The sequence below is a fragment of the Dermacentor silvarum genome, chromosome 10 (assembly GCF_013339745.2).
Source record: "Dermacentor silvarum isolate Dsil-2018 chromosome 10, BIME_Dsil_1.4, whole genome shotgun sequence".
NCBI lineage: Eukaryota > Metazoa > Arthropoda > Arachnida > Ixodida > Ixodidae > Dermacentor > Dermacentor silvarum.
The window spans coordinates 92,748,689-92,763,448 of NC_051163.1; the positions used below are offsets into that span (position 1 = coordinate 92,748,689).

Below are 14,760 nucleotides of genomic sequence, written 5' to 3' on the forward strand. Positions count from 1 at the left end.
GGAATAAAAGGGACAGTCTTGAAGATTGTACATACAACAAGGTGCAAGGCGAATAGAAAACAAAAAGGAGAAGTAAGGTAGCTGAACAGTGAAACTATGACCCAACAGCGCAAAACTCGGAAAAGAACCATGAAGCGCGTTATGAAAAATATAAACATCTTGAAAATAAGCATTATAACGACTGTATTCTGTGCACGGTGGAGTGTTCGTAATGTTATTCATAATGACAATATAATTTTTAATGATAATCAATGAAATGATCAATATAGAGATCAAGAACAGCTACAGAGCCTTTCGTACTCGTGCACTTAAAAAGTACTATTCGAGACGACGTGACGGTATTTTCCGAGCAACATCATGGTGTTGACACTCCATTTCTTCATCGGGATCGTAGGCGAACTCCACCTCATAGTCTGTGGGGATGTCGTAGTCTTCGTCTGAAGGGGACCTGAATCCCGTTGTATCTTATTCGTCGTCGTCGTTGTCGTCGTCGTTGTCGTCGTCGTCTACACAGGAAAAGTTTTTACACACAAAAGCGTGTAAAAAGGGTGTATTTTGATTTTAACACCCTTGCTTACACCCTTTCACACCTTTTTGTCACTATTTTACAATACTACACCCTATATATAGGGTGCGTACATCTTTGGCACCCTCCGATTGGCACCAAGGGTGTTTCTTTATGCTCAAGAAGGGTGTAAGTAGGTGTAATAGGTGTAAGTGACGCACAAATATGTATGCGTACACAGATGTGTGCGCATACGTCTTCGACAAAGGCTATATATAACATGCCCAGAGCATTGGTGATAATAAAGGCCCTATATTCGGTAATACAGTGTTCAAGGCAATTCATGTTAAGCGTATCTATCGTAAAGTATTAAAATCCATATGTACTTATTGCAATCGGCTAGCTTTCATTACAAAATTCAAGTCAGCCTGTACGCAAAATGCACCCAGTAAGTGCGAACTTGGTGAGCGAATCAAGTTTTTAAGATATTCCTTCGAAAAGTGCTTGCATGACGTTCTCCTTTCTATTTTTCGAGAAAAGCTTTTTGGGGCATATATGTGGAACACCAGTGCATTGTGCGACACTATTCAGGTGTATATTTTGCGAGGCTGGTGCCGCTGACAGTATTTCCCTCAAATGGCTAAACTTCACATATTGTCTCGCTTCAATATTGAAATAACAATATGCCCTATCATTATATTAATGAAAAAGTACTTTTATGGATATCAGTCCTCGTAAAATATACGTTCCAACATTGATAAAAAGTTATGACACAACTCATTATTTACCCGTTCATTACATGCACCAACCACCCCAAATTAGCACTACACTAAATAGATTGCAGTGCACTGCATTGCAACACAGGGGCACTGGGGTTTGCCATCCCCAGTAGGAAATCGGACGCTTGTCTGGTTGACTTGCTTGCCTTTCCTCTCCTTGCTTTTTCTATCTCTTTGAACAAACTGCACTACCTTGTCGAAGAGGAGCCGTTATCCTCTTTCAGAGTTAAATAATTTGTCGAGTAATAATTTTACAGTTCCTGCAACTACAGCATAAACTGGAAAACGAAACCGAATCTGATTTGTTCTCCGTGCTCACAGAGCGCGGCACCAGGTGGCACTGTGCGCTGCGCCTCCGGTCTCGAACCATCTAACAAGCGGTTGATGCAGCTGCGAATGTGTAATCAGTCGGCTTTTATCGTTTTATGTTGTGCAGATTGTTAGTTCACCGTAAATATGTCTTGATTTGTACTCAAGAGTGGAGCAAGCAAGGCGCCAAGGAACAGAGATTGACGCAACGGGAGCGAAGAACAGAAGCGATGGATGGTTACGCTGGTTGACTCTCGGCATGTTCAAAATGGCGAAGTTCCGAATTTGTCGCTGTGTGACGTGCGCGTGTGTGCTCGCGATGTGCCGTCATAGCGCGGGGATATTTGTGCTGAATGTGTTTCACTTCGTCTACAAAACTCTGCACGCAATGGCATCGAAGAAGTGGTGTGTTCAGGTGCACGTATGTGCATGCTTGGATACGGAAAGCCTGCCCTCAACGGTAGCGCTGAGCTCAGCCGTGTTGGCTCAGCGCTACCCCCTCAACGGATGTTCAACAGTCTACGTGCTCGTAACTTGCTCACGAGGTAAGCCCGTTGTCATCTTGTTTGTATGTGGTAAGCCGGCGTCGCGATCAGAAATATTGTTTAGAAAATGCCAGTAAACGGCGTCTTACGGCAAAAAGGACGCGTGAATGGGAAAAAGGATTACGTTCGGGGTAGATTATTCGTTGGCGTCACCTATTCTCGCACGGGCGCGTTACGTCGGATGGACATACTCACGCCTGTGGCGCTCGTGCTGTATCAGTCATGCCGGATTATATAGCTTTCTCGCGCCTCTACCTTCAAAATAACATCACTGATTTTCCCGGGGGAGCAGTAGGGGCCGTAGTGGAGACCGGGGCTACTGTCCTGGAGCAGTATTTTCGCTCATGCCAGCCTTTTCGTATGTGTTAAGCTTCTCTGCAGCCTAAATTGTTTGCAGTTAAGGCTGCATGACATTATACTTGCTTGCATAAGTGTCACAGCTGTCACCCGTTCGTCGTTGGCGCGAAGTCAGTCGACGGGGTATACAAGCCGGTTGGTCGTTCCGTATGCCCTCCGTGACTTTTCAAAACATATTAACTCAAAGAAAATGCCTAAACTGCTCCCCCGGGAAAATCAGTGATGGTATTTTTAAGGTAGAGCGCCGTAAGGCGTGAGAAAGGTATAATCTGGCATGGCTGACCCGCAGGCGCGGGAATGGCTGTCCGAAATACCGCGCCTGTGCGCGGAGAATAGGTTACGCCAACGAGGAATTTACCACGTTTGATCTACATGGTAGTGCGGTCCCCTCGATCGCGATCGAAATTTTCTGTGTGACGATTATAACCTCTTGGTTTGTGATTGCTATATTCAGCACTTTTATAAAACAAAGATATTGTTGAATCAAAGGTAAACAGAGGTTTTACAAGTAAAAAAGAACAAGAATTTTGTGCAATTCTATTGCATATGTCCGTGCGACCATTGAAGCTAACACGAATTGTCATCTGTTTACAGACCTCCTTGCTGTTGCAACTCTGAGGACAATTGCTTCAAATGGGAAGGAACAACCAGCAGTGCCAGCGCTATTTGTACATGAGGACGTAAGTTGCTTCACATTTTTGTTAATGAAATCAGATCTAAACAATGCTGTAATTCCTCAAATGGCTTCAATCATAGAAACAGTTTGGCAACTGTATAAACATCCTGATGTTTTTTTTAATGTGAACATGCTACCTAATTTCACCACCTATTTATTCATATTTATTTATTCATGCTACCGGTAAAGGCCCTCACAGGGAGTGTATTACATGGGGGGGGGGGTTTCGATATAATCATTAATAAGTGCTGTACATATTAGGAAGAACAACAACAATACATGTATAAATAATAAAAAAACAGCAATTAAATCATAAGTCAATATACAAAACGTAAGGATGAACAAACGAACAATTTTGAACTGCTCTTGCACTCGATGTGAGGAGCATCTATGCTGCAAAAATGACCTTGCTTGGATTACATGGGTTATTCGAATAATGCTGGGTTGGTGTTAAGCTTCTCTACAGCCTACATTGTTTGCAGTTAAGGCTGCATGACATTATACTTGCTTGCATAAGTGTCACAGCTGTCACCCGTTCGTCGTCGGCGCGAAGTCAATCGACGGGGTATACAAGCCGGTTGGTCATTCTGTGTGCTCTCCGTGACTTTTCAAAACATATTAACTGAAAGAAAATGCCTAAACTGCTCCCCCGGGAAAATCAGTGATGGTATTTTTAAGGTAGAGCGCCGTAAGGCGTGAGAAAAGTATAATCTGGCATGGCTGACCCACAGGCGCGGGAATGGCTGTCCGAAATTCCGCGCCTGTGCGCGGAGAATAGGTTACGCCAACGAGGAATTTACCACGTTTGATCTACATGGTAGTGCGGTCCCGTCGATCGCGATCGAAATTTTCTGTGTGACGATTATAACCTCTGGCTTTGTGATTGCTATATTCAGCACTTTTATAAAACAAAGATATTGTTGAATCAAAGGTAAACAGAGGTTTTACAAGTAAAAAAGAGCAAGAATTTTGTGCAATTGTATTGCATATGTCCGTGCGACCATTGAAGCTAACACGAATTGTCATCTGTTTACAGACCTCCTTGCTGTTTCAACTCTGAGGACAATTGCTTCAAATGGGAAGGAACAACCAGCAGTGCCAGCGCTATTTGTACATGAGGACGTAAGTTGCTTCACATTTTTGTTAATGAAATCAGATCTAAACAATGCTGTAATTCCTCAAATGGCTTCAATCGTAGAAACAGTGTGGCAACTGTATAAAGATCCAGATGGTTTTTTTTTAAATGTGAACTGGACATGCTAGCTAATTTCACCAGCTATTTATTCATTTTTATTTATTCATGCTACCGGTAAAGGCCCTCAAAGGCAGTGTATTACATAGGGGGGGGGGGAGGCGATACAATGAATAATAAGCTCTGTACATGTTAGGAAGAACAACAACAATACATGTATAAATAATAAAAAAACGGCAATTAAATCATACGTCAATATACAAAGCGTAAGGATCAACAAACGAACAATTTTGAACTGCTCTTGCACTCGATGTGAGGCGCATCTATGCTGCAAAAATGACCTTGCTTGGATGACACGGGTTATTCGAATAATGCTGGGTTGTGTTAAGCTTCTCTACAGCCTACATTGTTTGCACTTAAGGCTTCATGACATTATACTTCCTTGCATAAGTGTCATAGCTGTCACCCGTTCATGGTCGGGGCGAAGTCAATCGATGGGGTATACAAGGCGGTTGGTCTTCCGTACTCAAGCGAACAGTGTGAAAGAGTCAGAGTCGGGAGTAAACAAAAAAACAGATATTTATCGCCAGATAAGTATACACAATTAATAAAATAAAATAATAAAAAAGACACAATACAAACACACCTGGGGCGCTATAAGGTAAAATGATTCCAAACAGTTTTGATTGCAAACTCCTGATGTCAAATTTACATAACCACCGATGCAAGCATCGGGCGGTGACCCGTGGCGTTGTCTGAACAACTCAATCAAGCACTCTCCTCGTTTATAGGAGGTCACCTTTGTTTGCTTTGAAAACCAATAACATTGCTTATACCCAGCGGTTTTTCTTACCTAATTGGCTGACAAGAGGACCACGCTCTAGTGGAGAGGGTTTCGATGGGGCCGAGCCAGCACAGTGAAAAAAGATAACCGCATGAAGAGGGTGGTGCCAGCTTCTCCGATTGGTCCGCTTCGCCTTACTTAGCTTGCGGTGGCTGGTCGAAAATTGCGGCAGCGTGCAATGGAAGAATAAGAATGCCGCTAAAACGAATCCTCAGCAAAGAAGAGTTGGCAGGGCTTTGTTGTATGCATGGCGAAAAGGCTTGATAACGTTTTACTCATAAACAAAAATGTTTATCATGCGCAAATAATTAAATGCTCACCGGCAGGTACGAGTAGCGAGAGCCTGAGTGATCCGCGGGCAGCCATCTTTTATTCCTTTCGGAATGGGGCAGTCTGTGGCTATTAAGAGAAATTTTCCGTTTTATTCGGCATAATTGATTTTTTTCGCATACACGTCACTTTGACGTGGTGAGTTTTCGCAGTTTTGTGAGGTCGCGTGAAAGATAGGCGAAGTGGGCGTATCCAGAAAACATTGGATAATAGCAGAGGGCTAATGGTGAAAAGGCGTCGAATCAGGAATGATTATTTTTCTTTTGTGCGGTTTAATCATGCATAATCAGTGTGTACACGTTATATCAGATGGGGAGCTGTCGCGGTTTTCGTGACGTGACGTGACAGACAGGCGAAGTTGGGAGTGGCTTGAAAATGTTTTGACCAATCGTGGAGGCTGATTGCAGAAATTGGAATCAAAACAGTTTGGAATCTTTTTACGTTATAGCGCCCATGTAACACAATGATGACGGAGAAATGTGATGAGCAATTAACAATACATATACATATGAAACAGGGCGCGGATCAAATATACAAGAATAACACATAACAGCATTTCACTAAAATAATGTTCAAAAGAAAACAACGATGTCATACGCGTGGCCGGGCAGCAGCAAGACCATAAACCGTGAAGTCGGCGCGCGAAGCTTTCCGGAAGAATGCTGGCGGGCCGATCTTGCTGAGGTGGCTGCATTTGCTGGGCTGGATTTCCCGGGAGTCTAGATTTGACGTCTTCTCTCAAGCAGGTTGAGCTAACTTAAGGCGATCTACCGTGAGCTTCGTTGCAGACGTTGGTTTGTAGTCTCGTGCGTCAACTAGTTCCTCGGAATTCCGACGTGGCCAGGCAGCCCAGGAGATACTAGACGGCACTAGCCCCCTGATGGCTTCTCAGCAGCACATAGGTTCAGCTTCTAGACTAATTAGCTGGGACCAAAACGTGCGCGTAAATAGCCTCTCCTTTCTCTAGTTCCCTATGTAGGGGAACTGCCGGTATGCAGAGTTCATCTAATTAATTCATGACTCCCCCCAAAAGTCTTGGCCGTGCCCCTTTCAGCATGGACGAAGGATGGTAGATTGCCCTCTCTCCAAGGTCGAGCCCCGGCACTGCATGCACCACACGGACGCACACCTCTAGGTCCGTTAATCGGCATGTCGATGTCTAAACGAGACGCAACCCCGTGGGGCCACGACATTTTTGACGCCCGTTAATCGGCCTGTCGCCTTCTCGAAATTATACGCCACACAGTGAGGACACGACATTATTTTTTTGGCGGCCGTTAATTGGCGTCAAAACCACTCGAAATCTCTCGAAAATATGCCGCTCCGTGACAAGCATAGCAATCCCTTTATATTGTGCTTACACAAAAGCATTAATATACGTTCATGATCAGTAAGCTTTCTTTGTTGTCATTGCAGGACGAGAGGGTTCCACTCACCCCCTGTGTGGTGTATTCTGGCCACAACCTGGAACAGGCAGAGTTTCTCCACCTCTGTGTCGACAAGGAGCGGCTGTTCATGGTGAAAAATGCGGAGGAAGGGGTCATCGCAATCATGAGTGCATTTTTTGTATTGAACGTAGTATATCGGCCTAAATACTTCAACACCAGTGCAGTACTGGAACGATTGTGTTTTGGTTTGAATGTAATAATGCCAAGTGGTTGTTACAAAGTTTGTGAACAGAGTTGTGCAGGCAATGCGACACCGAGGTTCATGTACGTTACCATACGAATGCTAGCCTGACAATTTTGTGCAATAGCTTGAGCAATAGTTTTGTGCAATTTTTAATGTATCATTTTCTTTCTTTTTGATCACGATAATAGCATGATCCAGTAACTTCTTCCGCTGCTTGTGCGAACCACCTATAGACTGCACCTTTTTTTGTTCTGATGACTTGACAGTCAATGTAATAGTGCCCAAGTGTAGGTCAGCAAAAAACAAACGTGGTGTACTGTAGTCGCACGTACTTATCGAAAACGTTGCTGGGTGTTGCTATGTGCTGACAAGAAGATTACAATACGTCTAGTTCTAATGAGGTCTGCCTTAACATTAATGTGTGTGAAACAATTGTCAGCAGTTTTATACAAAGATTGTAGCTTGCTCGCTCTTCCTTAACATAGTTTGTTTATGAAACCTATTTGCCAGCCAGGGAACAATGTTCCAGCTTATAAGTACTGCATGATACAACTGTTAACGTTTGTATTCCCTTATAGGGCACATAAACACTGGCAGCCAGTGCTCAACTTTTCGTAACATGCTGCTTGGTCAATATTTTATATTTTGCGCATGTGTTGCATTGTGTAACCTACCCAAGACAAGTGAAAGTTTTTGTGGTTTGAGTGTCCTTTTATGAACTATGTTGTATGTTTATTATGTATAACTTTGCAGCTGAGGCCTGACATACTAGTCAAAACGCAACAGAGTATCCAATTTTTATAAGGTTTTACAAGGTTTTTACAAGTTTTTGATTGTAAAACAATGTTGCGTGGAACAATTATCAGGCTGAAGTACTGTTACATTGTCATGAATACCGGCAGCCTTTGCTTAACCTTTATGAATCTGCTGGCAGGCTGTAGTATCTTTAGCTCGTTTATTTTTTGTACATGTGTTGCCAATGCCTCATCCGAGTGAAAGCTAGTCGCTTATATACTACATATACTGGTGTTTCTACAAAGAATTTACGTAATATTTAAAAATCGCCGTTCTGAAGTACAAGGACGGCTCGTTAGAAGACAGCAATGCTGTCAGTGGTGCCGACCATGGGTGGATGGCTGATATCTGGTAATTAGTTGCTCATTAACAATCTAATATATCTTACTTTTAGTTTCAGCAGACTCATTGTAACCAGGAAATTAAAGCAAGCTCTCTGCAAAAGACGTGTGAACTTTTGGATCTGGAAAAATACAATTACCCGCAGAACTGTGGCGTGATGAATTTAGGCTGTCTGAGCACGCGAAACTGAAACTGAGATGCTGCTGAAACTCAAGGCAACATTTTGCTTACGTCGCCCAGCAGCGGGCTACCAGCACACTGCACGAATCCCTATTGCTGCCCACTGCTGGGTGATGTGAGCAGAACGTCCCCTCGAAGGGCGCGTCTTTGTGCTCACTGCAGCCTCGGGTACAGTTTCGCGTGCTGTGATAGCCAAAGTTCATCGTGCTGCAGCTGTGTGGGTAATCGCATTTTTTCCAGATTCTAGTCTATATGCGTTGTGCAGAGAGCTTGCTTCAATTTCCTGATTACAATGAGTCCACTCAAACTAAAAATAAAAGGTATTTTATTTTTGTTATTTAGCAACTAATTGCCATGTATCACCCATAACCTCGTGGTCGACACTGCTGGTGACATGTCTCCAAAGGAACCGTTGTTTTATTTCAGAACGGCTGTTTTTACATATCAGCAATGTGTTTGTAGAAACACCCTTACAGAGTTGTGTGATATTACTGTTGAACAAATCTTATTGTGTACTCAGGTGAAATATGCACAGATGAAGAGCAGATATATACGTGGTGTCACCTCTGTTAATGTACTATAATTTTTTTTGTGTGAAGGCCACCACGCAGTTTTTTTTTTGCAAATGGCTGCTCTGCTTTTACTCACTCGTACTCTCTCACTTGTACTCGGTATACACGTATATTATACCACAGATATACTGTGATCCGTGTGAATTACTGTGATCAGTTGCAAACTATTTATTGTTAACAGCAGTGATACTTTACAAATAATGTTTGTATTTTATTGCTCCTTGTATGAAATACAATAAAGTTCATTCACATTTTCTTTTCAAATTGTTACATATAGGTCTCATATATATGCTTCACCATTTAGTTAAGCTTTGCATTTTTGTACGAATGCAGCAGTGACTTCTTTTGCATGTCCATGGAGTGAAGCAGAATACATATTAGCCAGAGATCTAAGACATGCTAAATGTGATGTTTTTGTGTGTGTATAGTGCATGTGTACGATACGTATAACTTGTGTTTGAATTCTATAGCTTGAGCAGATTTTTAAAAAAAAGTGATACATCTCCGATGACTGAGACCATGATGCATATTGAACTCCTGCATGAGACAACATGCACTTTTCAAAGCACGGCTCATGGAATAATATTTTAAATCTCCACATGCATTATACATATATATTGTTTAACTATAATTTAACTTAAAAAAACATTTAAGTTCAGGCAACTGTAAGCAATATACCATAGGTCTCATTCATCTATAAAGTGTTCCACTTTAAAGTTCGGTTTAAGCTATTTGACATCTGGTACAGGGGCTGGACACCCATCTGGCACCCTCCACAGTGGGTGTTAAATAAGGAAAAATAAATGAAGGGTGTAGCTGCCACCCATCGGTTGGGGTGTTTTCACAACACCCTACAGTTTCTTTACATGGGCACCCTTGTTTTAGGGTGTGCCGAAAAGGCACCTTGTAAAATAGGTGCAAACTTACACCCTTAGGGTGTCGTCTCTGCGACAAGCCTATTTACACCCTTCTGGGTGTAAAAACTTTTACTGTGTATGGGCTCCTGCGACGGCGTCTGCAGGTCCTTGGCAACGCGAAAGGCAGAGCGAGCGGCTGCAAATCGCCGTGCTCGCTCCGCAGCCGATCGCTCTGCCACCTAGTGAATCTCCCGCCGTGCAGAGCACAACCACGGGCGCAGATCCGAATGCATTCATCACTGTTGTCGGTTGCAACGGTGGCGCAATGCAGCAGTGGCGCACAGGAAGCCTAATGCAAGCGCTGTTCTAAACAGCGCTTGCATGTAGGCCCCCTAGTGGCGCAGTCGTTAGCGAGCTCGTCTACGGAGTGGTAGCAATGGTGGTGGGGCAGCGGTTTTAATCCTGGCCGTGGCCACTTTCACGCGCAAGCGTAGATTCCCCGTCTGTCAAATCTGCGAGAATATGTTTGTCGCTGTAAGGGAAGCGAGCGCCGGAGAAGGAAGGCGCCTGGAGATGGAGAAGAAAATCGCCGCATTCGCGCCCTTTATGTTTGGGCTTCGTTGCCGTGGTACTCGATGTTCACGTTGGCGGCGTCCATACGCTTGCGCCTAACCTGTGTTCACGAAGCTAAACGTCACTGTAATCTTTTAGGCATGAAATGCTTTTAGTTTCCGTTGGCGGCGACCTTCAAGTGACCTTGAGCCAAACCCCAAAGCCATTATCGGGACACACAAACGAGAACATCTGGGTAACAAACCGAGATAAACCGGGCACTCAAACGAGAACATTCGGGAAACCAGTCAAAACTTCAGAAAATTCGGTCTCTGGCCCCAACCTTTTGTACAGGACCACATTAAGTACGCTAGTTACAGCCCAAACAAGTTACAAAAAATATGGCTTCCGAATTCTTCCTAATGATTGTTCACAATAGCACTCAAGCCGCGACTTCTAGTACGCTGACATTTTATTTGTCTGTTCCAATCATCATCAGCCTATATATTATGTCCACTGCAGGAGGAAGGCCTCTCCCTGTGATCTCCAATTACCCCTGTATTGCTCTAGCTGATTCCAACTTGCGCCTGCGAATTTCCTAACTTCATCACTCCACCTCGTTTTCTGGCATTCTCGACTGCGCTTCCCTTCTCTTGGTGTCCATTCTGTAGCCCTAATGGTCCACCAGTTATCCATTCTACGCATTACATGGCCTGCCCAGCACCACCTTTTCCGCTTAACGTCAACTAGAATATCGGCTATCTCCGTTTGTTCTCTGATCCACAGGGCTATCTTCCTCTCTCTTAACTTTAGGCCTAACATTTTTCGTTCCATCGCTCTTTGTACAGTCCTTAACTTGTTCTCGAGCTTCTTTGTTAACCTCCAAGTTTCTGCCCGATATGTTAGCACCAGTTCAATGCAATGATTGTACACTTTTTATTTCAATGACAGTGGTAGTCTCCCAGTCAGGATTTGGTAATGCCTGCCGTATGCACTCCAGTCAAATTTTATTCTTCTATAAATTCCTTTCTCAAGATTAGGGTCCCCTGAGGGTAATTGACCTAGATAAACGTACTCCTTTACAGACTGTAGAGGCTGCATGGCGATCCTCAATTCGTGTTCTCTTGCCAGGCTATTCAACATTGTCCTTGTCTTCTGCATGTTAATTTTCAACCCCACTCTTAAACTTTATGGGTTAAGGTCCTCAATAATTTGCTGTAAATCGCCCCTATTGTTGCTGAATAGGACAATGTCATCTGCAAACCGAAGATTACTGAGATATTCGCCATTTATTCTCACTCCTAAGTCTTCCCAGTCTAAGAGCTTGAATACTTCTTCTAAGCATGCAGTGAATAGCATTGGAGAAATTGTGTCTCCTTGCCTGGTGCCTTTCTAGATAGGTATCTTTCTACTTTTCTTGAGGATAAACAAGGTTCCTGTGCAATCCTTGTAGATATTTGCCAAGATATTCACGTATGCCTCCTGTACTCCTCGATTATGCAATGCCTCGATGACTGCTGGTATCTCTACTGAATCAAATACCTTTTCATAATCAATGAAAGCCATATAGAGAGGTTGATTGTACTCCGCAGATTTCTCTATTACCTGATTTATGACATGGATATGATCCATCATAGAATATCCCTTCCTGAAGCCAGCCTGTTCTCTTGGTTGTGTGAAGTGTTGTCCTGATTCTATTTGAGACTCGGTCAATATTTTATACAATACTGAAAGCAAGCTAATGGGTCTATATTGCTTCAATTATTTAACGTCTCCCTTCTTATGGATGTGTATAATGTTGGCGTTCTTCCAGCTTTCTGGTACACTTGAAGTCGTGAGGCATTGCGTATAGACGGCCGCAAGCTTTTCAAGCAAGATATCTCTTCCATCTGTGCTTAAATCGGCTGTTATTCCATCTTCTCCAGCAGCTTTTCCCCTGGTGCTATCCTTCGAGGTCCTTCGGACTTCACCGCTAGTTATAAAGCAGGCCTCTGTATCCTGCTCACCACTATTTCGAATGAAAGTAGCTTGGCTGCTCTGGGAACTGAACAAATCAGCATAGAATTCTTCCGCTGCTTTTACTAAATCGTCGAAATATCTGATGATATTACCCAGCTTATCTTTCAGTACATACATTTTGCCTTGTCCTATGCCTAGTTTTCTTCTCACTGATTTCAGGCAGCGTCCATTTTTACAGCTTCCTCAATCTTATCCACGTTATAATTTCTGATATCCCTTATTTCTTCATGTTTATCAGTTTCGACAATTCAGCGAATTCTGTCTGATCTCTCATGGTTTGCCGTTTCTTCATTAGGTCCTTTGTTACTTAGGAAAGCTTACCTACTGGTTGCCTTGGTGCTTTACCTCTCACTTCAATTTCTGCTTCTGAGATCAGCCTAGATACGGTTTTGTTCATTACCTCTATGTTGTCTTCATCTTCCTCTTCTAAAGCTGCATATTTGTTTGCCAGCACCAACCTTAATTGATCGGCTTTACCCTTACTGCGTTTAGTTTGGCATGTTTCTTCTTGACTAATATTATTCTTTTTCTCTTCAAGTTTAGAGAAATTCTAGGCCTCACTAACCTATGGTCGCTGCACTTTACCCTACCCAACACTTCTATATCCTGCACTATGGCGGGATCGGCGGGGAGTATGACATCTGTTTCATTCCTTGTTTCTCCATTAGGCTTTTCCAGGTGCACTTACTCTTGCTGCGCTGCCTGAAGATAGTATTCATCATTCGAAGCCTATTCCTTTCCGCGAATTCTACCATCTCTCCTCTAGTGGTGTTAGAATTGACGCCGCAGTTGCCAATTGCTTGCTCGTCAGCCTGCTTCTTCCGCAGTTTTCCAATGAAGTCGCCCATGACTACAGTATACTGTGTTTACACATTTCTCATGGCTAATATAACATTTTAATCAAACTGTTCTACTTCTTCACAATCGTCACGGGAGGTTGGGCGTAGGATTATACAACCTTCAATCTATACCTCCGATTCAGCTTTATTGCGTCGACTACTACCCTCCAATTAATGATGTAGAATTCATCACTGTTGCCTGCTATGTCCTTATGGACTACAAATCCTACTCAGTGTGGTCAGGTCCGACGAGGCGGCGTAGCCAAAAGCTAGAGTAATTGTAGCTCAAATGTAGCCAAACTAGAGCACTGCACGGGCCGATTTTTTCAGCCCGGGCCCGGCCCGGGCCCGTTTTTACCTTGGGCTGCCCGCCCGAGCCCGACCAAAAGTTTTATGGTGCGACCCGTCGCCGGCCCGGGCCCGCAAATAATCTACGTTACCCGCGCGGCCCGGCCCGCCACCCCATTAGCTTAGGCCCGAGTCCGGCCCAGCCCGGCTCGAAACCTGCCCGAGCCCGGCCCGAGACCAAAAAGATCACCGAGTGGCATAAAAATAAAATAAAGAAGAGAATGAAAGAAATTTATTCTTAAGACATAAATACATGTCATATGCAATGATGAACACCATTTGAGCGGTCTGAACGCAAATATCAGCACGCGAAGTAGTACGAATGTCCCTGCCAAGCAGTATCGCCAGCAGTTTCCAACGGCGTGACTTTGATGTGGCCCAATCCACTTCTATCGCAGCGCCGCCACAGTATTTTCCAAGTCGGGCGCCTCACTGCAAAGCATGCGCCGCCCCAGCCGCTCGTCCTACTCAACCGTATTCTAGTACACTCTAGCCAAAGCGTACCCTTACGAAAATGTCAGATATGGCCCTTATATGTTTTATATATGGCCATATTTGGACATATAAGTGCCCATATAAGGCCTTATACTGCCATATAAGGATCCATGTAAGGACTTATACTGCCATATAAGGGTTCAGATATGGCCTTATACTGCCATATAAGGGTCCAGATATGGCCTTATACTGCCATATAAGGGTCCAGATATAGTCTTATACTGCCATATAAGGGTCCAGATATGGCCTTATACTGCCATATAATGGTCCAGATATGGCCTAATACTACCATATATGACTGCAAGTAAGGCTTTATAACGTCATATAAGGGTACAAATAGGCGTTCTACTGTCATATATGGCTGCAAGTAAGCGCCTTATATTGCCATATAAGGATTTAAAAGTATACCTAAATTGTAGTTGTAACCCCCCTCCCCCTCCACTCACGCGTCCAGCCCCACCAGTCCAACGTGCACCTTCAGCCCTCTGTGCACACTGTCATTACCATTCAGGAGATGACTTGAGGTCGAATTTTCCGGATTAACAAAAACACTCTATCACCTACTGTCTTCTATTTACTCATTCACTCTTAA

The 14,760-nt window shown here is 43.6% G+C and overlaps 1 protein-coding gene across 2 annotated transcripts; it reads left to right on the forward strand.

Moving 5' to 3' along the window:
- The first annotated feature begins 1,776 nt into the window (after positions 1–1,776).
- Positions 1,777–7,383, forward strand: LOC125940505 (uncharacterized). Of its 2 annotated transcripts, XR_007463703.1 has the most exons (4): positions 1,777–2,138; positions 3,090–3,175; positions 4,208–4,293; positions 6,954–7,383. XR_007463703.1 is itself a non-coding variant. In XM_049656723.1 (3 exons), the coding sequence occupies exons 1-3, from the start codon at positions 1,853–1,855 to the stop codon at positions 7,275–7,277; spliced, it is 696 nt and encodes a 231-aa protein (XP_049512680.1). In that variant the 5' UTR covers positions 1,777–1,852; the 3' UTR covers positions 7,278–7,383. The 2 variants fall into 2 exon arrangements, 1 of the variants encoding a protein (XP_049512680.1); XM_049656723.1 differs by lacking the exon at positions 4,208–4,293.
- The last annotated feature ends 7,377 nt before the right edge of the window (positions 7,384–14,760 follow it).

Coding starts and splice junctions, on each gene's coding strand:
- LOC125940505 (XM_049656723.1), top strand. CDS start 1,853: ATGTTCAAAATGGCGAAGTTCCGAATTTGTCGCTGTGTGACGTGCGCG. Junction 2,139..3,089: donor GCTCGTAACTTGCTCACGAG/GTAAGCCCGTTG, acceptor ATCTGTTTACAG/ACCTCCTTGCTGTTGCAACT. Junction 3,176..6,953: donor CGCTATTTGTACATGAGGAC/GTAAGTTGCTTC, acceptor TTGTCATTGCAG/GACGAGAGGGTTCCACTCAC.